Below are 26,203 nucleotides of genomic sequence, written 5' to 3'. Positions count from 1 at the left end.
ACGAGTGGACAAATGTTATTGCATGTAATGGGAGTATTTTCCAAGAGTTTCTTTTGTGATTATTACCCCAGGGATCTTATTTCTTCAACTGTAGTTGTAACTCTTTTTTTTTCTCATTTGTGTCTTTCCTCCCAATACTGCTCTTTATGGCATTATGTTGTGGCTAAAGTGGTACACATACAGCAGCACACCAGACTCAATGTAGACTCAATTTAAGCGTGTCTGAAGGGTAGGCTCACCTCATTGCTTTAACAGCGGCCCAAAAAGAAAAAAGAAAGGCTGAAACAGGCTTAGTTCTAATGACAGATAATCCAGTTACAAACTCGTGGAGCTCGTCAAAAGGTTTGCTTTCCAGGTTGTGGCTGTGTGATGTGAATGGAACGTGAAGCTCGGGAGCACTGAGGCAAAGAGGAAAGGTTTTGAGTTCAGCCTGTGTTCGCCACAGGCTTGCCCTCTGCTTTGACTCTGATTTGCACACTTTGACTTGAGGCTTCTGTGGGCCCAGCAGCCACACACAGGGACGCTCGTCTTTTTTACTTCTTGCTGGTGCTGTTGCAACTCAACATGTGGAGGGAACCGTGGGAGTTAATTAGCTGCTACCACATCTCTTCCCTGGTTGGATGTTAAAATATCTGGCAAGAAGTAGCAAATAATGTGCTATTATGGCTACTAAAGCTTACAATTTTGCAGGTAATAATTCGTATTTAGACGGATCAGTCGTGTGTCAGTAGTAGCTTCATTTAAGACTTTGTTATGATTTAAACATGATGCCAACCTTTGAATAAATGCTGCAATGTTTTTTTGTCATACCTTTTCGTCCATTGTATCCCCTTAATGTAAATATTGTCTAAAGTATAATTAATTCTCACCAAATGCAAAACTACCAGTAAATTCAAAAGGGGCAGAATCAGGTAACATCTCAGCTTCACAAAACACTATCTTAACTGCTGGTTATTTTAGCTTAGATATTGGAAACAAGAGGAAAAAGCTACGCTGGTTTGTTCCAAAGGAAACACAAATCCACCTCGATTCTTTCTGCTCAGCTAAGCTAACCTGCAGCTGGCTGTAGAGCTTAATATTATACAGACAGACATTCATGTGGTATTGGTACCCTCATCTAACTCTCCTTAAGAAATTAAATAGACATATTTTCCAAATTATTAAAAAAAAAAGAATGCCTTTTTATTTAGGGTGAGTCATGCAGGTTTTTACGACTTGAGGTGAAACCTTAATAGATGTTAAAGGGGCCCTATTATGCTAATTTCTAGGGTTCATAATTACATTTTGTTCCTATACTCCTCTACGGAGAACAGTTTGATCTGATTGGTTAGCTGGGTGGCTCTGTTGTGATTGATTAACCGCTTAGAGATGTCCCGCCCATTATCCTATCACGTACAATATGTTGAAGCGCTATCCAATAGTAGCGTGATCATTACGTAGTGATATCACTATGTTATCAAAGTAAACTAGGACTACAATGGAGGTGTTTCAGGCAAGGAGGGAGTGGAAGAGAAACTCCCACTGGCATGAACTTTGGGATTTTAGCCACACCAGTTACATGCACAAAAACCTATACAACACACTACAGGAAAACCCTCAAAAAGCACAATATGGCCCCTTTAATTTTCACGAGAGTGCCAATAAGTCACACTGTGACACACAGGTGGCTTTCACTGCAGAGATCAGTTTGCAAGTTTTGTATTCAGAAGTCAGTGTGTCTGCGTTTTGCTGAATTTTGATTCTCTCAACTTTTTGCTGACCTCTTCCTCTCTCTGCTCTCCAAGCCACAGGCCGCTGAAGGATGAGGAGGATCTGTGGGACGGGCAGATGCAGAGTGCCTACAGCTTGGTGACAGGAGTGAACCCCCAGCAGCGCTACGAGCCCCCCCAAGGAAGCTACCAGCTGCAGTTTGCAATCCAGAAACTGCAACAGCAAAGACTTCAGTCTCGACCATTTCTGGACCAGAGCCACTGCAGACATCAGGTACATAACAGATTTAGTTTTGTTCCTCCTCATTATATCATGATAAATGTGATACTAATTACTGGATTTATTATTGTTAAAAGGAAACACCCAACAAGTGTCCTTTCCACAGAGCACTGTGAGTTGGTAATGGCCAACCTTTATCCTCAAGTACAGCATAGCTGGGTGGTTCCTTTCAGATACTTTTTGTCCTTATTTTTATTATTTGCACTTTGCCTTTGTGTCTGAAATCTGCTATTTAAATAACCTTGCCATGCCTTGCCTTTAGTGGAAAAATGGTTTTCATGCCACAGCATCATATTACTGGAATTTTTCGTTGATTCTGTTTCAACTCCTCCTGATTTGTTCCTTGAAAATGCTCAGGCCTTTTTTGTTTTGTTGAATTAAAATGTAGTTAAAGAGTTCATAGGGACTCGTTGTTCAGCTACTTTTGTTTTCATTCGATGCCTTTCCTTTAATATCAACACCACATGGATGAACTGAACTTGTATGAGAACTATTGAGCTTTACCTCAGGAAAACCCTCATATTTGTGTCTGTACAGAATATTCCCTTACCTAAGCACATTTGCTGTCCAAAATAGTACAAAATACGCCCACATCAAGGGGAAAGCTTTTATGTTAGCATTTACAAAGCTATTCTGAGATTCTCTTTCCAAACCACTTAACAAAATGGTGTTCGGTGGGAATATCCTCCTCAACAGGAGCTCATTCCTGGAGAGCCAAACATCACTGCTCACTCTAAGATTGCATTGTTTGGCTGAGTGACTCTCAGTTTGTAGTGGATGGTGAGTAAACAAGGAATGCTGCTCATGAGGGCACCAGAGAGTATGGTTGCAGTATCCATAATTAGGTTTATGTCTTTACAGTTCACATCAGATTAGAGCTCCATTTGTGTTCCACATGAATACAACATTTGGGATATGTTTTTTTCAGTAGTAGTAATGTAGCGACAAAAAACCTTTTAGTCATGCCTCACTCGCTGTGACTGATGTGATTGAGGGGGATTAGAAAGAGTGGTCTCGGTCATTTTTGCGTAAAATGATTGTAATGTTTTAATGTAAGAACAGGCCCCCTTTTTGTTCCTGTACAATTGCTTTGATAGAGGATCTTAACAGGAAGAATGTTTATATGGGTGTTTCTGAAAGTGGAGAGAAATGGAGACAGGGAGGACGTAGAATTATTGGATGCACCCATTTATTCCTGATTTGTCCGCAGTAATGCAGCTTTTCTCACGTCATTGTTTTTTCATCATTTTGCTTCGATGCAATTGAGGTGATATTTCTCTTGGCTTGGTCCTGCAGGCTTACGCAAGGCACTTTATGAAAGTGATCCCGTGCATTTCCTCTGTTCCGTTCCCCTTTTCATTTTGTCTCATAGTCAGAAAACAGTTGACAAAGTTTCCTTTTATTGCTGACATACTCCTGCATTCGCTCTTCACAACAGAGCCATCTTGTTGTTCAACTCTCGCAAACTGAGGTCATCGGAAGGCTGACTCAGGATATGGTTGTCTCACCATCAAATCAGACAATCCTCCCTAAAATCCTTGCCGTCCCTCCCCCTTCGTTCCACCCAAATGGGTCTCTGAAAGTCGAACCTGGCAATGTGTTTCTTTACCGCCAAAAAGTTCTTTAATCCTGCAGTTACTTTTTACGTTTGAATATTAAACCTATTTAGTTACCAAAAGGGAAAAGTCTAAAATGTTTCTTTGCCTCACATGCACCTTGTTCCAGGAATTAGTCAGAGCTTGACTACTCTTTGAGCTTTTTGATCACCCTGCTGACTTTTCTGACCTCATTAGAAAAGTAATTGAGCTTTTAGGATTACCTTAAGACACAAAAAGGAAGTGCTTCATCTGCTGTGAGTGCTCTTGTTCATATACTGTATGTGTATGAGTGTGTACTTCAAGGGGCTGTTCCGGCGCTGCAGTCCACGTTCCAGTTACTGGGTGCAGACTGCGCGGCTCCTCTACTGGCCTGGCTCAGAGCCAACTGGCAGCCAGAGAAAGGTGGCCTTCCTGGTCCTGCTCAGACTGAATTGCCGGCCATAGGCCTCGCAACCTGGAAACTCAGCTTCTCATTTATCAACAGAACAATTACATCAGATATTCCCTGTCACACAGCCGGCCCTTTGAGGGGCTACACTGTGAACCTGGAAAACCATTAGTTTGTCAGATAGCCATAGGAAGCTGCGGAGAAAATAGCATAGACGTGAGATGTGGAAGGAATGTATGCAATGCATTCTCCAGGAAGAACAGAGTGAAATGGGACTCTGAAATATGATGTCAGAAAGAAAAAGGTATTTCCCCTCTCTCCAAGCCTGTGAAAAAATCTTGTAAAAACAAATAAATAATGTCAAGAATTTTCTTATCAGCGCAGCCAATTAAAAAAAAATATTCCTGTTTTGATACTGGATGGCATTTCATTAACATATCCACTTATTCATGTCAATCACTTTGATATTTCATTTAAAGAGTACATTTCTTCCCCATGACTAACTCATTCCAAATGTGATTGCACCTCCCTATTCCTCTTTAGGAATTGGATTTGTTTTTTACAGTATGGTAAATACATACCGTATCATACTTTCTTATAAATACACAATACATTACCAAAGACCCACAAACAGTATTTTCACATAAATAAAGATGGAGTAGCGTCCTATTCCGAACCCAACAATATTACATTTTGACTTCACTTTATGTTTGAAGAAGAAAGAACCCTTGATTGTCCCACAGAGGGGAAATTTACATTTGACCCATCCTAATGTTGGGAGCAGTGGGCTGCCAAAAGTACTGCGCCCGGAGAGCAGTGTAGGGAACGGTGCCTTGCTCAGGCAATATAAATAAAAGCATTTTCACTGTGTTAATTATACTGACCTGAAGTTACATTTGTGTTTGTGTTTCTTAGGCTCAATATCCAGAACAGACAGGTACTCCACTCGCCCCAACCTCATCCAGCTGCCCTCCGTCCAGCTTTCATGTTCGAACCAACCACAGTCATGTCCACAGCCAAACCTGTGTGAGTCCTATTCTCGCCCCAAAGCCGCCTAGCACTGCCAGAGAGGGACAGATCAGGAAAACGGCAACAAAGCGCCTCATCAAGTAAGTACGGCCTTTCAACTGAACACATTTCTGATTTACTTCTTTCTTGTAAGTATGGCTTTGAGTTTCATAATGTCACCATGTAATGAAAAGCACACTAACAGATTGCAGTGGCATTGATTGGCTTGTGGATTAAGACAGAGAGCATGGGAGCGGTGAGTTCCAGAGGACACGGCTCATGCTAATGAGAGTTAGAATATTTGTGCAGTGGAGTGCTCCCAGTCCTTTGGCCGCAGGGTGTATCTGCCTGTTCAGTAAACAACCCCATCACAGGCCTGCTTTCTGCCTGAACCGTAAACAGAACGTGGTTCAGTGGAAGGGCCCCAGGCTCAGAGCGCCATTTAATTCCTGTTTGGTTTGGAGATAAGCTGAAGAGCACAGAAGGGAAAATAAAAGGAAAGGAGTGAAACGGGGCTGAACTGCCAGCTTTTCCCCTCACTTACTTTATGACTTTATGACTGCAACATCTGGCCAAATTGCACAACAACAGCAAATCTTTATGATCGGAACCGACTGTTTGCTTGAATCACGTTGATGCAGCTGTGATGGCACAATGGGATTGAAATACAGAACTGTCCATTCTTCTGTGTGCCTCAGTAGTAGCAGGGAGAAGCAGATCGCCCCGAGCAAAGCCCTCGTTCTGCTGACGTGTTACATTCAGTCATCTTGCTTGACTGGACAAACTGTTGCTGGCAAGTGAAAAGTTAGGAAGGCAGAGGTGCAGCGCAGGGGTTGTAGAATAAGTTAGGGCAGCCGGATAGGTGCTGTGTTTGCTCCTGTGTGTGTGTGTGTGTGTGTGTGTGTGTGTGTGTGTGTGTGTGTGTGTGTGTGTGTGTGTGTGTGTGTGTGTGTGTGTGTGTGTGTGTGTGTGTGTGTGTGTGTGTGTGTGTGTGTGTGTGTGTGTGTGTGTGTGTGTGTGTGTTTTTTCCTGGCAGTTGCCGTGTTTACACTCTGCATGTGGAATTCCTGAGCCCCCTCACACTCTCCTCTATCCTGCATTTTTGCAGTCGACCAGTGTGACAGGGGAGAGTGTGGGAAAAACGGAAGCTTCAGGACCAAAAATGCACTGATGGAAACAAGGAAAGGAAAGAATAAAGAGAGGGGAAAAGTAAAAATGACAGGGAAAAGTGAAATCCGTCCAGGAGAAAGGAGATGATTGTTTGCAGAATGGGGGGATAATACGTTGCTTCCCTTTATTTCCAGAGCTCATTTTAGGGGCAACTCAATACCTCTGTTATTGAGGCACATCTGAAATGCATCCCAGTGTCGGCGTAAGCTCCTCCAACTTATAATAGAATCACTGTGTATTCACACAGTTCAAGGTTATGCAGCCCTCCAAACACCTTCCTCCAGCCAGCTGTTGAATTGTAAAACTGTTGCACTATACGCATTTCCCGGTAATGGCCTCGCCTCATTCTGCCATTAGTAATACATTGATGATCACTGACTGCTCTGAACTGAGTCTATTTATCAGAATGTTTAGGAAAGGAAGTGGAGAGAAGATTTCAGTCCAAGCAGCAAAATGATGTGAAGACAAATCCTTCTTGTGCTTTCTAATTAACCCTGTCCGAATCTGCTGACTCAGTGATAAGTCAGCATTGACAGTTAATTGAAGAATAAAGAAGCTGGACAGACCTTGGCAAAGAGTGGCAGCGCCTTTGATTTTTAGGCCAAACAAACATGTGGTACACTTGCTCAAACCAAATGTGCTTCATGTTGGTATCTACTCAGCAGGGCAGGGCTCTCTGGTCTATCAACATACCACAGCTGCCAAATGGAGGGGCTGCGAGGACTCAAAGTGGTATGACTTCAGTGAAGGCTTTGAAAGGAGCAATTTGTAACACAAATAAATGAGCCTGTTTGGTATTTTGTTTGCGAGGTTTGGCTAGACGCAGCTGTAACTACGGAAACCCGGGCTGTCGTGTGGCATTACTAATAGGGTGACAATTACAGCAGCACCATTAATGTCAGCCTGGCTGCTGCTTTCACTCCCTATTAATCAGCCACAACAGTAGTTATTTTCACAGGATACTGCATACACACAGAAGCTGCCAAATGTGTGTTTATGGTTAAACTTTATCCCCTTTGGTCAACATTAAGTCTTGCTGGCTACCTGAATGCACTAAAAGAAAAATTATCTGTTTTTTTTACATAAGGACTTCAGCTCTTGTCCCAAGTAAGTAGTTATTTCAAAATATTCAAGGCTTATACTTCTCTCCTACAGTGAGAGATCTGAACTTTTGAAGTGGCACAGTGAGAGACTGTTGACAAAGAAAGTGATGTGAAGAACCGAGAGGTCAAGTTTTTTCCCCCCCTTTCAATATGAAAGGGGTTGCTTCCTGTCGAGGTATGCCACGCTTAAAGTGGGCCAGTTCTATTTGTGGTTGTGTAATGGTATGAAAGAACAACTGTGCAGTCCCTTACAAGGAGGCAGTGTGTACTCTCATTACCTTGTTAATGCTCCTTTGGCACGCTGCTGTTATGGGGTGAGAGGTTAATGCCAACTAAGCTTTATTTATTGTTCCCCCTAAAAAATGCTTAACAGATTTAATGTATAAGGTTACAGACGTGTCTGCTCCCGCTCTACGCTTCGCTGGTTCCTGTAATGGTTTATTCTTTGAAAACACTGCATTTGCTGTCTGATAATGTGCAAATGGCTATATAATTCCCTGTTTGGGATCCTGTATGAAGCCCTGTGAGATAAGTGTACACTACTGACTATTCAGCATATAAGAAGGCCCATGTATGCGCCTTCTGTGTCTGTAGCGACCGCCCGCAGGTCTGCATAATCAGCAATCAACACAATAATCTTGAGAAATCACTGAGGACAAGGAGCAGGAATTTGCCCCCTTCTTTTCACAAATTAGCTCATGAGGGCCACTCAGCAAACACTTAACCCCCACTGGCCTCCACTGACTGCAAACACACACAAACTAGTCAAACTGACTCTCTTCTGTCAGAGGATGACTCATCAGAAGCTCTAACATTCACGCTGTTATTTACTTATTAATGTATTCAGCTCAAACTGGGACAAAAAGGATACATCCACAGCTTTATACCAGACTGTTGAGAGACTGATTGGAATTCAGATGCTGATCACCCCTGGGGAATGATTTTTTTGGTCATCACTGACACTTTTCGTCTCATGTTCAACAGGCAGAAGTCCGCGGAGAGTTCAGCCGGTGGCAGTGTGTCCGGCGGGCAGCATGTGGTCTACGAAGCCATCTGCGGTAAAACAGGTGGGTCTGATGCTGTATTTCTACACACGCTTTAGTACCGTGCTGTCACTTGGCCTGCTGGTGGTGTAATATAGAAGGTGGGTGGTGGGGGGTGTGCCCTCTATGTGCCAGTGGCCATGATTGCAGCCAGGCATAGTGGACATTCCCCATGGAGGACTGATAGACACCACTGGATATTTTTAGCCCGCTTCCTGCTTGCATAGTGGTGTGCAGGATGTGTAAATGTACTTTGCACATTGTAGCAGATAACTACTACTGTCATAATGATAAATAGTACAAACTTGACATTTCTTAGAAGAGAAGTGGGAATTTATTGGTTATTTTATTACAATGCCTAGTGTCATAACCCTGTTTGTTTTTCATAGTACAATATTTATAGAATCCTGCATTTACTTGGTCACTTTTAACATTCCATGCATAATTTGGCTTATTGTATTTATTCATTTTCTGACATGTATATAGTTATCTTCATCTGCACTACTTGTAGACTGGTCTAGCAACATAACCTGCACTATTTTATTCTAATTTATCCAACTCTGTTTCATTTTGCACTTTTTTCCCATGTATAATATGTTGCTCTGTTGGAGGAGCTTGGGACCTACGATTTTGTATTGCCGTAACTACACTGTAGTTACTGTGCATATGATAATAAAACCCCTTGAACCTTGAACCTTTGTGCCAAGCAAAGTTCAAGCTGCCAGATCTGAATGAGCATGAGCAAACTCTACAGTGCTGTAATTTGCTATTTGATTATATTTGTCCAAAACTACAGGTCAGATTACTGCTGAAAGATAAAGGGGAATAACAGTGATGACATCTTTGATTTGTAATAGGACCCAGTGATGGGAACAGTTTGGGTACTCCCATCAGTTGGTCAGTCCTACGCAATTGTAACTACATCTATACGCCAAAAGGGATGTCCAGTTGTACCCAAGAAATCACACTTAAAGGTCCCCTATTATGCAAAATGCACTTTTTGATGTATTTTATACATAAATATGTGTCCCTGGGGTCTCAGTAGACTCACAAAGTGTCAGAAAATACAACCCTCTGTCTTTTCCTCCTTACCTACACCTCTGAAAACGGGGGTACTAAAGAGCTGATCCAGATTTGCTTCAGTTATGATAAGGAAAATGTGGGCTGGCTTTACATTGAACTCACGGCAACGTCCCGCCCACGTGACATGTCCCAACCTATCGTCCGCAATATACAGTCGCGAGTTGAATGCCCTGCGCAGTACCTCTGTGCCTGTGTGTTCAGCAGGAAGTCTGCAGGAGGGACTTAGATTTGTTGTATATTTAATACATATAATGTCACTGTTGTAGTTGTAAACACTGAGAAGTGTTTCAGAAATAATGCTTGATGTGTTTTGGAACACAATATGGCGTTTAATCACGGCAGCGTTTAGCTGAGTATCTCCTCGCTGCATGACGCTGCAAAGGCGCGTGGCCAGCTTCAGCTCAGCAAAAATTTAAAGTGACAGTCACAGAATCAGCACTTCAGGAACAGGGCTGAAATAGAGGGGGATGAGGCATGGGTGATCTGTTTGGTATTTTGAGCAAAACACTTCACAGACAAGTTTTGTGTAGATATTGCCCTACAATATATTGTTCAAATATAGCATAATACGAGACCTTTAAAGTAAAAATGACTTAGCCTTTGCTGAGTTTATTATGCGCCACAATCGTGGGTACATGCACTCACGTGTGCCCTGTCATCCTGCCCTATTTCCACAACTCTTTCCATTCTAACAGAAGTGTTGAGCGTTATTACAGTAACAGTGATATTTAGCACTGATGCACACATCTGTTTGCCTGATCAAGAGCTTTTTTTTTCCATAGACCTACCATACATTAGCATACAGTAATCATAGCGTTCATTACATCACGTGAGCCTCACCGTCAAGACGACCCAGGAATCAGCTTGTTGGAAAAACACAGTAGCTCTGCACCCCTCCCCCCCTCCCCAAAAAAATGAGTGCTTGTGTCTGTGAGCAGAACATTTCTTTTTTCATTCTGCCCCTAAACTATGAAGGCTGGCTTAAGTTAACAAACATCTTATAAACTCATCAATTACTGTAACTGGATCCGTTGGGATAGCTTCTGAATTTCATGTATGCATTTTTCCGTCGCGCAGGGCTCAAAGGGTGGGGAGATGCTTCTCTCTTGACTCAATAAAAAAAGAAAGAAGTCCCAGTACCAAAACCAGTTAGCGAGGCAGGTCAAACCATGCCTTTTAGAATGGGACTGGGAGTCGAACAGAGACTCAGTGTGGCTTTCTGGAGAGAGGGGGGTGTTATTAGGGGGGGAACGGCCTTTGTGGAGCTTAGGAGTGCGTCAGGTCTTTCTGCCTGCCCAGAGTACCTTTGTGGCGAGATGACTGAGCTCCCCTGATTGACTCTGACAGGGAGTTAGAGCGGGTCCAAGTGGAGAGCATTCTCTATGATCAGCTGTCAACCGTCATTAATCACACTCTCCCTTTATCTCCCTCTTGTGCACTCTCTTAATCTCTTCCTCTCTTTGCTCGTACAACTCTCTCTTTATACCCGAAAACTTTTCCTGCTCGTTCCCCCTTTTTCCTTCCCCACTTCTTCTGTGTTAATTTTTGACATGAGATGAAGCGAGGGTTTCTATCAAAGCTAACAAACCTAGATTATATCAACCACATGTGTTTTACAATGCTTCCCTTGAACCCCTCTCTTGAAGTTCTCAGGGCTGCACAGCTGGTGACTGTGGAGATTTATTGCTTTCAGTTTGAGAAGGAAATGAATGCTGCACTTGTGCCATTTTAATGGGAGCCTGATCATGTCAGGGCGGATAGCTCAAACCTCTCTCTATCAAAATAAGAGAGTGCGGTGCCCTGTTGGGAAAGGAAGGCAGTTATTGGCTGTCATCCCCTATTCAGATGTATTATGTAAGTTATTGGATGTTTGATTCAAAGCAATCACAGATACATCTTACACAAAGATCCAAATTGTTCAGTAATTATGGCAGAGAAGTGGTAATGTTGTTATTCAGCAAACATTTATTAGTTCTTAAGTGTTATTAGGAGTGGGACATTTTAGATGAATGATTGTCCCTTTTATCTTTTTCTTTTTTTTTCACTGAGCTGGAGAAGCTTCCAGCGGTCATGTCATCAGATTGGAAGTCAGGGAGATGTTTTCGTTTTTCAGCTCCGTCAGGCCCTACGGTGTAAAAGAGCACCAAAATAAACAGAGTGTGGAGAGGAGGAATGAATGGGAATACTGTTTGGGAGCACAAACACGGCAGCTCTTACTGTACTTGGAATGCCTTTCCTACTAGATGCCTGGCTGTCAGCCAGCCGATAGGATGAGGGGCTGGGGACAGGCAGACAAAAGGCTGAGCGCTGAGATGACAGAGCAGATCCCCTGGTAACAGCCCCGAGAAAAACGATCAACCAAACATTCACCAAGAGGTCTTTAGCCTTCTCTTTTGAAGGGAAATTCTTTCAGGTTTGACCTTAGCATTTCTGTTTGTGCACATGTGGGTTCTGTGGGGGAAACCTTGTGCTGCCCTTCTCCCTCTTTTTTTATTCATTTTATTTTCATCTGTTGCTCCCCAGGTCTCTCCGTGTACCGCAAGCTGCTCCAGGGCCAGGAGCCCAGTCACAGATGACATGAAAGCAACCAGAGGCACGTCCTGCCCCTCTGCTGGCCTGACAGGTGTCTCTGTATGTAACTACATCCTCACAGAGGTGTATTCTGGGAAAGGACAACAGCAGCAGATGAAAGCATGCCAGAAATCGAACAGGGTCTTATTAATTTCTCTGTAATACAGCCACAGACATGCGAGAGGGTAGTCGACGAGGCCAGGAATGCCCAGCTTTGACGCAGGTTGAGATTTTATTTGCTCAGCACAACATCAGTTGGCCTTTTCAGCTCCTTACCCTACGTACCCCCTCCCACTTTCCTCACCCCGTTGGCTACGCTCAGTCTATATCCCAACAGTTGTCCGCCCTCATTCTCTCCATGCTACTGATGCCACAGAGAGATTTCACTGACAGATAGCCTTCAGCAGATGGTTCCTTAATGCCCCAGTGGCATTTTAATTTCAGGATCCAACCTTTTATTCTTTGCTCCTGCAGTAGCATATGCACCACTACCCAGTCATGTAGATTTTATCTTTATATACAAACGGACAAGCATACAGAGGAGATTTTTTTTGTGAGAAGCTTCTGGCATTACACACCTCGACTTGTTGCCAAAACATCTGTGCTCATTGCCTAAGGATGCGTTAAAGTAGAGAATGATTTGCTTGTAGGCGTAAAAAAGAGCATAAATAATGGTGGATTGCTGCCTTGTTCCACGTTTACATGGAAAATGTAACACAAATATCAAGAATGCAGTTGACCTGTGAGTTTCCTGTAAGCTGTTGAGATGTAGATGTTTTTCTTCGACGGACCAAATGTAAACTGTTGAGTTTATTAAGTAAATTATTGTAGTTGTATTAGTATTTATTCAATAAATATTGTCCACCAAAAGGCCTTTTGGCCGTTTCTGTAGCTTGAAGCATAACATAAAGAGGAATTAAGGTTACGCTCAGCCTTGCCTACAGTATATGAAGGTTAATGCTGCACCAGCAAATCAATATCTGTGTAGGTAGTATGTTGTTTGAGACCATATAGTGAGTTAACTCAGGGCGTGTTAATAGAATAAAACATCTGTGTTATATATCAATAGATTCAGAATATGTTTATGATGACTTTGTCAGAAATACTTGAATGTCATGCATGTCATATCCACTGATGATTATCATCACAGTGATTTTGCACATATGATAGTTCTCCATGCAGACCAGAAATGGTTTTAATACACTTGAAAGTATTTCTATTGTATTTTGTAGTGATCCATGGCAAACTTAATGTTGTGGTCTACTTTACTACACCAGTGCATGCTGTGTCACAGATATTCAGCATTGGAATCCAAATCAATGTATATTCTCCTGTGGTGATACAAAGTTGTTTACAGTCTGATCGTTTGATCTGTTGTGTCGCTGATGTTTACAACACACATGCATGGACATGTAATGTTTTTGGAATCATCTTGGTATCAACCAACATTGAAATGAATACCTAGAAAACATTAAAACATGCTAATAATGTCAGTAAATGTATGTTTGTTCACAGAAGTTTGTCACTCACTGGACTGATTTCTTTCCTTGGTCTGAATTTACCCTATTACCCTTTAAAATAAAGTGCTCTAAAGCAGCGGTCCCCAACCTTTTTTGCGGCACGGACCGGTTTCATCTAAGACAATATTTTCACGGACCGGCCTTCATTTTCTCCGGCCTACATTTGCTCTATAATCGTTAATGACGCATCGCCAGGAGACCTGTCAAGAGGCGCAGACGCATGCGCCATTCCGCCAGAAGCCACTTTTCAAAAAAAAACATATTTAGACTGATAATCAATAAAAGAAAAAGAAAAATTCAAACGTTTTGTGCGGCCCGGTACCTAATGGCCCGCGGCCCGGTACCGGTCGCGACCCGGTGGTTGGGGACCGCTGCTCTAAAGAACTTAACGCAAACATAAAAACTCAAACAATAAGGAAATATGAACAACTCTATCCAACTGTCCATTTTTAATTAAAAAAAAAGGTGTTTCCAAGAGTAATACAAAAAACTTTACAGATTGTGATCTACTTAAGTGTTCACTTAGTGACATACGTCATCTCATACAACAGAAAGGCTTCACTTTAAAACAAAACTATCCCTGGAATCTCCATCCTGTTGTATTACAGAGGTAAACATAACCACGGATATACTACTTTAGAATAAAGGTTGGTTTCCAGCATGTTTTTTCTTTTTGTCCTAAGGTCATCTTTAATTCAACAGCATTTTAATCCTAAACAAACAGTGTCGGAGCTGTGGCGTGCACAGCGGCGGTTTCCAGCTCAGACATTCGAAGGTGTCCTGTGCGTCAGAGCAGAGGGATGTGTTTGCCCTCAACAAACAATCACGTTAGTTTCACCCTCTTTGACGTATTCCTATTGGTTCAGTCTGCATTCTCAGTCATTTCCTCTTTTGGACTGCAATTATTTTATGTCCTTAAGAATGCAGTGGTCATTAGAGACAATTATTGTTCTGTTCTTCCTGTTATGTAACACTGAGGTACAGGCTGCTCAAATGCTGGAATATGACACAAAAAAACATCTGAAACATTGATGTCAAAAAGCGATTGCTGAAGAGGTTGGATGGGTTTGAGAGTGCCCGTTAGTGAAGTGGTGTTTGACAAGTCTTCTTGGTAAACGCTGCCAATGATTGTGAGCATGAATTCATTTTTTGTTTTTTCGAGAGACGGAGAGAGAGCTAGGGCCAGGGCTGAAGCAGGGGGTTGAAGGTGTAGGGCAAACTGTACCGTGCCTCATCTCACCCCTCGTATCGCTTCTGAGTAGTGCTGGGAGCCTTCACGTCCCGCGTCTCTCGCCGGGCCCTGAAGTCTAGCTGCACTTGCAGGACTTGACGACCATGTTGGAGAGCTGCTCGACTTTAGGGGAGCGACCCACGTAGTAGAGGATGGTGAGGGGCTCCAAGTCCTGAGGAACACAGCAGGGGGAGGCGGACGCTTCTGGGTTCAAGGTGTTGTACAGACTCAGCAACTGTGGAAGAAAGAACAGAAGGAGGTGAGGAGTTAAGTTTCACAGAACAGAATCACAACTTGAATGTGTTGTGGTACTTTATCTCACCGAGCTGTGGGTGGTATCTGCGCTGCGTAGGTAAGGACAGGGACCAGAGCAGAAGTTAGCGTAGTATCCTTCAGGCTGATGGATCCACCTCCAGCCCAGATCCTGCCGGAAGTTAATATATAGTGGTCGCACACAGCAGTTCTCCTCATAGTTGCTGCAGACAAAAGAGGACAGAGAGGATTACACTCATTTCACTTCACAGATAACGTGCTATTTTAGGGGTTGTATACATTTTCCTCTCCCTGGGCACGCAGCCAGAGATGAGTGTGAGGTTCAGAAATTCCTCTCCTAGGTGTGCCCTTATTTTCCCTATTGGAGTCAGCCCAGGTGTCTCTGGTGCTGCCTGTCAGCCTGAAAGAGGAAATCCAGAGCTAAGGGGACGGAGTGTAAGAGGAGGCGGTGTTTGCTTGTACTGGGACAGATCCCGACTTGTATTAACTAATACCTCTGTCATGCTCGTGTAGATGATTAACAAGCCTATCCTTTGCCCATTCTTCCTTGCCATCTTTTAGAGACGTGACACCTGATATGTTGCCTTGGCCGGTGTACTGCTTGACAATTTTCCTCAGCTGCAACATTGTAGAAGCAGCTATTCTTTATTTGCAATATTTGACCCAGCCAAGTGTTAAATCCACCTTATTTTACAAAGTTAAAGACACAAGTCCAACAGTTCATTACATTTTCCACGGCGAACAAATGTGCCTTACTTGAAGCAGTAATTGGTGTCGAGTGCCCGCTTGCGCCTGCGGGAGGAGGACTGGGCATCCAGCCTGTGGGGAGGCAGCATCATGAGAATGAGGTGGGGGTAGAGCTGCTCCTTTTGCTTTTTTACACGGCCCAGATCATCATAGTCCACTTCCATACCTGCAGGAGAGAGCCTTTCAGTCTGGAGGATACCAGGTAAAACTGCACAGCAGATTTATTGAGAATTGTAAAAATGTCTTTGAGAGCCGACCTCAGTGGAACCACAGATTAACTCCAATCAGTGTAGTCAACTTTACAGAAGGTTACTGTAGTATCCAGAAAGGGCTTCACTCACTTTTAGATCACTTTTCACCCTTCTCCTTATTCAATGCTGGTCCCTGACTTCCTTCTTTTTCTCCATCTCTCCCCCCTCACCTCAGCCTTCGTCTGCTCATCCAATCTGCCCCTGATAGCTAAAGCAGTGAATATCTCCAGAGAGATGCTGCTGTTGGATATGTACGCCCCTCTTTAATTCGGGGCCAAGCGTCTGAGCGCCGTGGCAGCACATTCCTTGTGGCCAAGCCAGTCGGGAGTGTTCCCAGGGCCGAGGGCCCGGGGGCCCCAGTGCTAAGTGAGATACCAGATCAATTGTATTCCCATGCTCTGTCTCTCTCTTCATCTTAGAAAGGAAACCCATTATCTTACTAAAAAGACCTCAATAGGTATTGCTGCTGGAGGAACATGATGATGATGTTGATGACAGGATGAAAAGGAACTTTTTTTTTTGGCCAGGCTCATAAAAAGGACAGTATTGTGAGTGTTATTGTGTTATCATTACCAGATTCCCAATTATCTGAGGAAACTGTGCTCTCGATAGAACATACACTGCGCAACGAAAGACAAAATAAACGCCTCAGGTATCTTTTATTTGGCTTCATTGAGTGCTAGGTAACTAAAGGCCTGTTGAGCCTTTTATGCAAATTACATAAAACAAGACATGTCGTTTAGAGTTTGATCTAAAAAATGTATACTTTCATCAAATCCTCTGCCATAGCTGTATAGATTACACCAAATGAGGAGCCCCTGTTTAAGTTTTGTAGGGTCATATTTAAAATTAACAGAAAAACATCAACCAAAGCATGCCAGGTTTCACTGTTTCCACATTTTGGAGAAATCTGAAAGAAGCACTATTAACTAAAACTGCAGCCCAAAACAAACTCCTAGGATAAACTGGTCCTAAGACTTACAAATGCAAATCATGCTAAACCAACACTGCCTCAGAAGCACTCATTAGGACGAAACAAACTTGAGATGTCTATCAGTAGCATGAGACAAATCAAAGAAATTAAACAGAATTAAATGTTATCTGGCTCTTGATCATGAATACAAACTGGCAAAAATGTCTATTCACTGTGAGAGATCAAAAGCAGAGAAAAAAACAAACACAGCAGAGACCAGTCTGACCATAAAACACAGAAAAGCATGAAATCTGAATAAAAGGCAAGATTGAGACTCAAAAAATGGGAAAATCTAATCACAGTAGAATACTCAAAGAAACTGTATTGATTGGTTCCTGGTCTACAGACCATTTTTAAAGGAACAGTTTAACATTTTTGGGGAAAAATTTTTTCTTACTGGTAGTTAGATATTTTATTCCCAAATTATTTCACATTATGAAGTTACTGAGGAATAAATAGTAAGAACATCCATCTGAAATTGACAAAAAAAACATATCTTGCTGATGAAAATCCCAATACTCTGAATGTCTTTCACATCAATTACGTATCAAATGCAGTCTTACCTTTGAACTTGACCTCGAGCACCTCATTGGCATTCTCAATAATGTCACCATTAGGCCTGAAAGTGTGGCAGGGACAATGCACGCTGATTTCCAGGCCAAGATTGGTCTCTGAGGGGGAAACAAGAGCAGAGGGATGTAAGGAGCTGACGTGTTCCTCTGAAGCTGTGATCCTTCACTTCCAATGAACCAATGCTATTGGCAGGTTGTCTTTTAAGTAGGTGTCCCACTCACGTCGGTACATCAGCCACTCTCTCACTGTCTCCGTAACATCAAAGGAAACCCACTCAGGCGTTCCCTTGGTCAGGACGTTTTTGCCCCCAATGTAGCGCTGCTTGGCTTTGGGGTCGTCTTTCTGGAGGATCTGCGAGGAAAGACGAAAATGTGACCCAGCTGCATAAACCTTCTTTCTTTTACACACACACACACACACACACACACACACACACACACACACACACACACACACACACACACACACACACACACACACACACACACACACACACACACACACACACACACACACACACACACACACACACACACACACACAGACAGAACCAGAGCTGTCTGTCTGAGCCAGACTCTCCAGGATGCCTTGGGCCAAATGTCTACTCTTTATGGAAAAAGTGACTCCCTGTGTTGATATCCCCATTTTGCAAGTTAATGCCTGCGTGTTACCCTCCTGCCAATGAGGACCTGGCTGTCCTTCACATCAGCAGTTTAAACTTTGACTTTAGCTGGCCTCCCAGATGCAGTGTCATGCAGTTCAGGGGGAAAAAAAGCAGGGTTGCAGGTAACACTGCTGTTACTGACTGCATTATCGTGTTGAGGCCCCAAAACTCACGATGGAGGGAAAATGCCAACCATGTGGTTCAGACATTCCTATCTCCATCGGCACTTCTCTGAACAAAGGTGTTTATCTGTAAGAAATATGTGTGTTTGGGTGGTGGGTATGAGCACCAAGCCCCACAGCAGTTCTATGGATAACCAGGTTCCTGAACATTGTCAGCATCTAATCTGTCTTCCTGTGGGAACAAGGGGCCAGCGTCAGCCTTCTGCCAATCAACCTCCAGCCTGAAAGTGTGGGGGCGAGCGGGCGGCTCCATTTACTCCCCCAGTGGGTGACCCTGCCTCTATCTCCTTCTAGGCCCCTGGAAACAATCTGAGGGCCTGACAGCCTGTATTCAGTGCTGGCCAGAGCCTTGCCTTAGAGGCGGTATGCAGTCCGGAGACGCTTGTCTCCCTGGCAGGAAATGTTGGAACCTGATCATTACTCCAAGTGCCTCATGGGAGATTAATGAGGAAACAAAACAAAAAGAAGAAAGTCATCCCTGCCACCCCACACATGCTGACATTTAACAGCTTAAACACAAAAATGCTTACAAACCCACACATACAGGTGCAAATCTACAAACCCCCTTTTGAATGAAAAAGGCTCTACTTGATCTAGCAAGGATGGTTTATTAGATTGACAGTCATAAAAGAAGAAATAATCTAGGGTTTCTAGAAGATGGCTGTACAAGCTCTTAAATGTGTCCTAACGTAGAATCCATTTGACTGTAAGCACATGGAATAATGATCAGTGCACAAAAAAAAAGAGAAAGGAAGTTGGACACCCTAATATAAATGTTTTCATCTTTCTCGCTGACCTACAAAGGCCTTCTGAGAGAAATAGAGCACATTAGCCTCCAGCGTTATGCTAACAGTGGAAATGAACGGTCAGTTCACACACCTGGTAGAGCTCAATCCTCTGCTCGTTTCTCTTGGCTCCACTGTTGGGGATCCGCAGGGCTCTGAACTCGGCCCGGAACAAGTTGGTTGAGTTCTTCTCCATGGTAGAGACGTTGAAGCGGAATACCTTGGAGGTGATACCCTTAGGGCAGTACGGGAGGTCATCTGCAGGTAAAAATGGAAATGATGATTCAACAGTTGCTTTGAATATGTTATTTGATATCTCTCTTTTTTTTAGGTTTAACTGGAACTCTCATTGTTTCTTTTGTCAGAGTCCCTTTAAGCTCTTATCCATCTGTTACCTCATACTGTACATGTTATCAATGCCTATTTTCCACTGATCTTAACAGGGGGAGATGTTTACCTTCTGATTATTGATAAGCTTTTTGTAGAAGATTCTCTTAAGAGTTGAAATAAGTTGAGATAGTTTGCAGATTAAAAAAACGTTTTCTACTCTATTTCCTGAGAGACGTGGGCCATTACTGAATACCATCTGCTTATACTTTGTGCGGTCCGAGTTAGCAACAAGTTGAAGTCATGAAATGAAAACCAAATGTCCCATATGGTGGTGGAGTGGGCTGCAGTGGGACAGCAGCATGCTCCTCCTCCTTCCACCAGCTCTTGAAACCAACAGGTGCTCTGAGGGCTCGGCCAGATGCCAAGTAGTCCCTGGAACTTGGAAATGTATCCGGAGCATGTGGGCTCACATACTGGAGCCGAACAATACCTGAGAAACCGTCAAAGAGGGCAACTACATCGTGACGGTAAGGCCACTAAGTGCATGCTTGACTAGCAATAACTTGCTGTATCCATGGTGCGTCCATATGATATCACTCTGAGCTTTAGAAGGATCTGGTTAATAAATGGCCAAAATGTGATCTACGTAAAAAGCTTCCCATTGCACTGAAGCAATTCTCCTTTTTATACCATAATATTATAGAGCAGTTTATTATTTTAACAGCCCAAGCACATGCAGTGTTGAGCAAAACAAGCACATAGCAAACTTTTTATGGGCCAAGTGGAAACAGTCGTTTACAGCCAAGCCATAGCTAATTTATTACCCCAAGCTTAAACTTTATTACTGAGCCTCAGATTTGCTGGTGGTTGAAAGGGGCATTGCACCTTTAGCTGATTTGCACCTCAAGCTGTTTTGGGACGAATGGAAACTCAGAAGTTCAGTTGTTTCTGTGTCATGCAATAAGAACTTGCACATTTCCAAGTATCTGTACTTCATTTGACCCACATTCCTATTTCAGTGTCCTCCCAGTCATTATCTTATATTTCCACAAAGCTTTTTCAACTTTCCCTATTTATAGGTGACCTTTTAAGCATTCATCCCAAGCCAGATATCTGTCCAGTGTTTCCACGCAATCTATAAGGAGGAAACCTCAGCAGCCTTTTCCTCCCCTCACCCACTGCTTCGTCCCCCATCTGACTCCCCCACAGAAGGTGGAAAGCCCCACTTCGAGGGGAGATTTGAAATTCTAATCAAGTCTTTGGTTTCCTTTTGGATGACCTCATTTTTCCCATTGCAATGGTTTTAGGTGGATTTCACATTATGGCTTATTTTTGCCAAGGGTCTGAAAGGTAATTTGTTCCATCTTGGTAATTGGAGGGGATGGCTTGAATAATTAAAATGATATACATTCACCAATTTTCTGACCCCCACTATAGCTCTTAAGATTGATTGTCAGGATGCTGACATATTTGACCTGTTAACTATTTGAAGCAGCAGAGATGTATGTCAATAAGCTTCACAAGGGTCTTATTTCTACCTGGAAATCCACTCAGAAATGAAAAATGTTGAGGTTTGATGTTAAAGAATATAAAGTATTTTACTCTTTGTCTTGTAAACATTGTGTAAGAAAAACATTTTAACTTCTGATATAGCTCAAACTAACTGTAGATCAAATTAATGATATCATTCTACCAAGCATTCTCATTAACACACTTGTAGTCACATACAGTAAACACTTCATTTTCGTATTATCACTTAGTGAATTTGAAACTAGAGAGGCTTTAATTGGATTTAGGGGTGAAGTTATTCAGGAAGGCCTGGGGACAGACTCTGGCATGGCTCTGTTGTAAAGCTTCATATAAAGTGCCTCGCCTAGAAGCTTTCGACCACACCTCGTACCCTCTAGTGTGTGCAATCCCCTCCTCTCATGACATAGACCCTTCCTGATGAAAAAAAATCTCAGGAATCACCTCTCTTTGCTCTTTTGCCTGGAGGATTGTCTGTGATGTCAGTCTCTCCAGAGCTTTTTGGAAGTAAACAAAGGAAACAGGATGCATAAGGCAGCAGGTGCTAGCCAGCTGTTGAGGTGTCTAGGTCTTGTAGAGGACAACAATCTATTTATTTGGAAATAAAGTAGTTAAGCTTTATTAAGTTGAATAGCAGCATATTAAATTTGAATTTAAATGATGCTGCTACAGTTTAATTTTTACTCACCTATGATTCAGAAAATTGATAATTACTTTCTGAAATACAGAATTTGAATGCTGTTTTGTATCATAGAATATTCTAATTACTCTGCTTCCTAGTGTTGCATGCCATTACATGTGATGAGACAATGTCGTGTACGTCTCCGCTGAAGTTAAAAACAACTTTTCTCCATTTGATTAAGGATGAGGAAGCAAAAATGGAGAAGGCGTGGGAGTCATGGGGGGAAAGATGCTGGATCGTTGGCCAAAGACCTATTTCTCTGTTTGTTCAGATGACATCATCTCTCTACTATCCCATATATCAGATACCCTGCTGTCCTCAGAGCTAGTGCTCATTTTTTACCGACCCAACACTGAGTCAATGATAGGCTTGATATTTCACTGAATCCGCATGCTCCAGTGTGCAGGGCACCATCTTTTTAATTTAAGAGTAAGTGGATTCTGAGAAAGGTATTGTGCCAAAGGTCATGATTTCCTTCCATTATGTTTTAATCTTGTTTCTTCATTTTGTTTATCATGATATAATGAGCCTCACTGGCCTCCTGATGCACCAGAAAATTAAAAATCTGTTGCTGCTCAGTCTCAGTTATGCTTCATCTAGTCATTTACTGTATGGCAAATGGCTTGATTTGCATTAGCAGCTGTGGCTCTGGAGCAAGTGGCGCATTAAAGTATGACAGAAAAGTTTCTGTTTAACTTTTTAACTGCGCATGAAAAAAAAAACGTAACTTTATTCCCAAACACTCCCACCTTCCAAAAGCGGTGGATGTAAAACTCATTATATCCAGCAGGAATGAAAATGAACTACAAAATGATCAAGGTGACAGACATTATGTTACTGTATACTGTCTGCAACATGCCCTGCTCTCTTTAAAATTACAGAATGGAAAGGGAGAGTGCTAATTAATGTATGTTGGCACTTTCTGTTAATTTCCTAATTTCCTTCCTGGATAAGCTGTTTAGTGCAGAGTGTTGCCAGTATTAAGTGAAGTTCACGTCTTGTATTATCACCTACAGAAGGGCCTTCAGTATAAAACCAGCGTGATGTGTCCTGGGCACCTGGCCATCACTGATCCCACTCCTTAGACCTCTGTTTGTTTTGGGAGCTCTGGCTACCTCTGACCAGCGGATAAACCCCCGAGCTGTGTATTTTGAGTGTCAGAAGCACTTTGTGGGACCTGTGAAATGGATTTGATACACGACTTATGCTGGAACGGGCAGAGGTTCTGCTAAGTGTCACAGCACAGCATAAACACCTGTTGATCTTTAAGCTGGTTACACTGTGCACTAACTGTCCTCTGACCGGCATAAAGATCCAATTCACACTAAGAAACTGACTTTCTCTGGAGACTCCGCTGCTCAGTGAGCTTCTGTTTCAGGTTTCTGGAACAATCAATGGACCATAGTTTATACAGGAAATACCAATATGGATGAACAAGGGAATTAGATCATAACGCACAGCTCGGCTCTATGCTACTTGAGAGAAATAGTGGGGGAAATAGAAGTGAGAGTTGTTACACTGGATGAAAAATATTAGGAAACTCACGGCCAGAAAATGGAAATGAGGTATTGGAGTTGGCAATAAATACTAGACTTAACTGCCTGAGAATTTTCCTAGCTAAGGAATGTGTCAGACTAAGGCTGGAGTTCCCATGGCTTTGGTGTGAGGTATGTATGAGGAATGGTGCTCATTCCAATTAGACTGTTTACTTTGCCTTCTCCTTTGCGCACCGCTCCACTTCTCACAGGCGCGTCTGTGCGTAAAGGCTGCACAGACACGAGTAGACTTACGGCTAGTTCGAAAAGTCAGAACCCTGTTGTTGATATTGTTACCTCACCTATGATAATTTTGTATCTAGGCCACATTCACGTTTTCACTTATACGACTGTACACAGATTTGTACAAGTGAAGGCATTGGTATCACGTTTGGGCACCTACGTTTAAAGAATGTTGGCAGCATGGGCATAGCGCATTGGCAAAACAGATAATTTCTCCAACCTGTGTTTTTAAATCACATACATCTCAAACACAAATTGTTAAATTGAGTGCGACATAAACACTTACTGACCATGATTTAAAAAAACAACTTACTGTTTTCTGGCGGACCATTGATCATGTTGAACTTGTAAATCTCTTTGGCATAGTACTCAGTCTCCGTGTTATCCTGTCCACAGCTTTGATGCCTGTCTCTTCCCAGCTCCTCAATGAGCTCCTTGGTGCTGTTATAAAGGGCCAGGACCTGAAACGGTACTTGACTAGGACCTGTTGTTTGAGGTGGACTGGTCAGCCGGAGTTTACTGAGAATCTGTCCCCGGACCGCCTCTACTCTCTTTTTCTTTATGTGGTCGATGTCCACAGTGGTGCAAGTGGATAGCGACAAAGTCATTGTTACAAAAGTTGAGAGAAGGAAAAACAGAAGTGCTTTTCCCAGATTCATATTTCACTCTGCGTTCGCCCACAACCGAGGCTTGTCAAGTAAAAGAAGAAAAACAAAACTAAATTCCGATTTGAATAGAGTCCCCTTTCTCTTTTCATTCAGGTCGTGAGTGAGTTTTGTTCCTGGAGGAATCCCATTTTCTTAAGTGCTATGTCATCTTTGCGAAATGCGAATTTGCATTGGAGCTAATCCGTGCCATTTTGGAAATGTATCTCAACTCTTCATTAAAACTGTGTATACTACTCTTCATTCCCCTTTATCTCATGCAAGCACCTCATCTATTCTTCCTGGGTTTACAGGGCTCCGATGTCTGCACTACGGTTCAGTTTCTCCATTGCACTGGGCTCTTTCCATCCACTTGTTCTCCTGGAGTCAGTGCGCCTCTCTTCCCTCTCGTTGCAGTCCCGGCCTCAAACAAACTCAAACGCTCTCTACTCTCACTCATACTTTATAGTCCCTAGCGGTGACGTTGTAGAGGGAGGGGCAGCAAGTTATTATCCTCCGTACGGACAGTGAGATCCGTCCTATTCTGAAATCCACTTAAAAATACTTCAAATGTTGGGTTGTTAAACTGCATGTGCTTATTATTACGCAATGTGGGATTTCGCAACATTGAATAAAGAAGGAAACTTCTGATTGCACTGATTTGTTGTATTATAAATAAAATACTATTTGTATTTTATGAATAAGAATGAAGTTGCATTGTGTTTGTGTTTGCTTATTAATTTATATTATGTAAGGGCTTTAAGCCTGATTGGAGGGTCATTGAGTGGATTTTAGAGTCCTTTGACAATATTGGCACCATCCAAAATATGTTTTGGATTAAAAATGAATGCAGATGGAAGACCGAAGTTAACAAAAGAGATCTTGGAATGTACAGGGACTCCAGCCATCTGCTGTGATCCTGCTACTGTTCAGAATCCATCAGCATCATACAACATGCATAAGTGACATCTAGCGGACAACGGGGGGAGGTTCAGGTCCCATCACTAATTCCCTTCTCACACGGATGACATACACTGCGGCAGGGCAATGCAGAAGACGAAATAATTTGACGAGGCTCAACTTGATCACGACTGAGGAATAACAAATTAAAAGACGTGGGAGTTGTGGGAACGACTTCGATTGTTTAGAAAAAGGCAAACTCTGACTCTGATTGTTTAGATGACATCATTTTTCTATTAACCTTCCCCTCCCTTATTTTTTACTGACCCAACAACACTGAGTCAACATTTGGCCTGAGCTTTCAGTACAACTGCATGCTTTACTGTGCAAGGCAGAAGCTTTCTAATTAGGAAGGTAGTTAGTCCCTCAATTGAAGTATCTTTGTCTTTAACTTGTTTCTTAAAAAAAAAGGGGTCTGCTTTTAACCCTTCGGGGAAGACTGATGAGAATGAGAGATTAGCATAGGTTATTACAGTACATTTCTTGTTGTTTTACAAAACTTGCAATATCAACATCATGTGCTATTAGTCCCAAATATCCAGAAGGGGAAGACATACTTTGATTTTATACTTCAGTAAAAGTAATAATTCCACAGTGCAGATACACTCACAAGTAAACTTCCTGCATTCAAAATTCTACTTTAGTAAAAGTACAGTGATAGAAGCAACATATACATACGTATCAAATATAATAGTAGGCTACTCATTATCCAATGTGGTCATTTTCAAAATAACATATACTATATCCCAGGTTTATACAGTGATGCATTCATGTGTCATTTTAATTTTGCAGCTGGTAAAGGATGATATAATAATAACAACAATTTATACTGCCAGATATCTCCATCCATATTGCACATCATAATGTAGTTGTTCTAATTTGAAATAACCTGGAAAGCTAACTAGTAAGTAATGTTATGACATTAATGCAGTGGAGTAAAAAGTGAAATGTTTCCTGCCCAAGTGGAATAGAAGTCAAAACTAGGATAACATGGAAATACTCAAGTAAATGTAGTTTAGTCAATTGAGTGAACTTGAGTAAATTTACTTAGTTACTTTCTGCAACTGCTAATACCCTACATTCTGTGTAGAGTAGAAAGTCCCGTCACACTGAAACACACTACTGATTGG

The 26,203-nt window shown here is 42.4% G+C and overlaps 2 protein-coding genes across 2 annotated transcripts in view; one reads left to right on the top strand and one right to left on the bottom strand.

The window, feature by feature from the left end:
* Window positions 1-13,458, top strand: part of ttll5 (tubulin tyrosine ligase-like family, member 5) — a 45,222-nt gene extending 31,764 nt beyond the window's left edge. Inside the window, 4 exon segments of the mRNA XM_063909193.1 lie at window positions 1,785-1,983; window positions 4,891-5,084; window positions 8,241-8,323; window positions 11,906-13,458. Of these exon segments, the coding sequence (XP_063765263.1) occupies window positions 1,785-1,983; window positions 4,891-5,084; window positions 8,241-8,323; window positions 11,906-11,958 (529 nt within the window). The 3' untranslated portion in view covers window positions 11,959-13,458.
* A 449-nt stretch (window positions 13,459-13,907) lies between these two features.
* tgfb3 (transforming growth factor, beta 3) lies at window positions 13,908-24,556 on the bottom strand. The gene is made up of 7 exons (XM_063909194.1): window positions 23,783-24,556; window positions 19,247-19,410; window positions 17,743-17,872; window positions 17,512-17,619; window positions 15,734-15,890; window positions 15,027-15,180; window positions 13,908-14,939 (listed from the first exon to the last, which is right to left on the bottom strand). Exons 1-7 carry the CDS (start codon window positions 24,126-24,128, stop codon window positions 14,781-14,783), a joined length of 1,218 nt encoding a protein of 405 aa, XP_063765264.1. The 5' UTR covers window positions 24,129-24,556; the 3' UTR covers window positions 13,908-14,780.
* Between the last annotated feature and the right edge of the window lie 1,647 nt (window positions 24,557-26,203).

The sequence above is a fragment of the Eleginops maclovinus genome, chromosome 19, assembly GCF_036324505.1.
Source record: "Eleginops maclovinus isolate JMC-PN-2008 ecotype Puerto Natales chromosome 19, JC_Emac_rtc_rv5, whole genome shotgun sequence".
Classification (NCBI taxonomy): domain Eukaryota; kingdom Metazoa; phylum Chordata; class Actinopteri; order Perciformes; family Eleginopidae; genus Eleginops; species Eleginops maclovinus.
The sequence above is the reverse complement of the archived record's forward strand: the minus strand, read 5'-3'. Positions and strand labels throughout refer to the sequence as shown.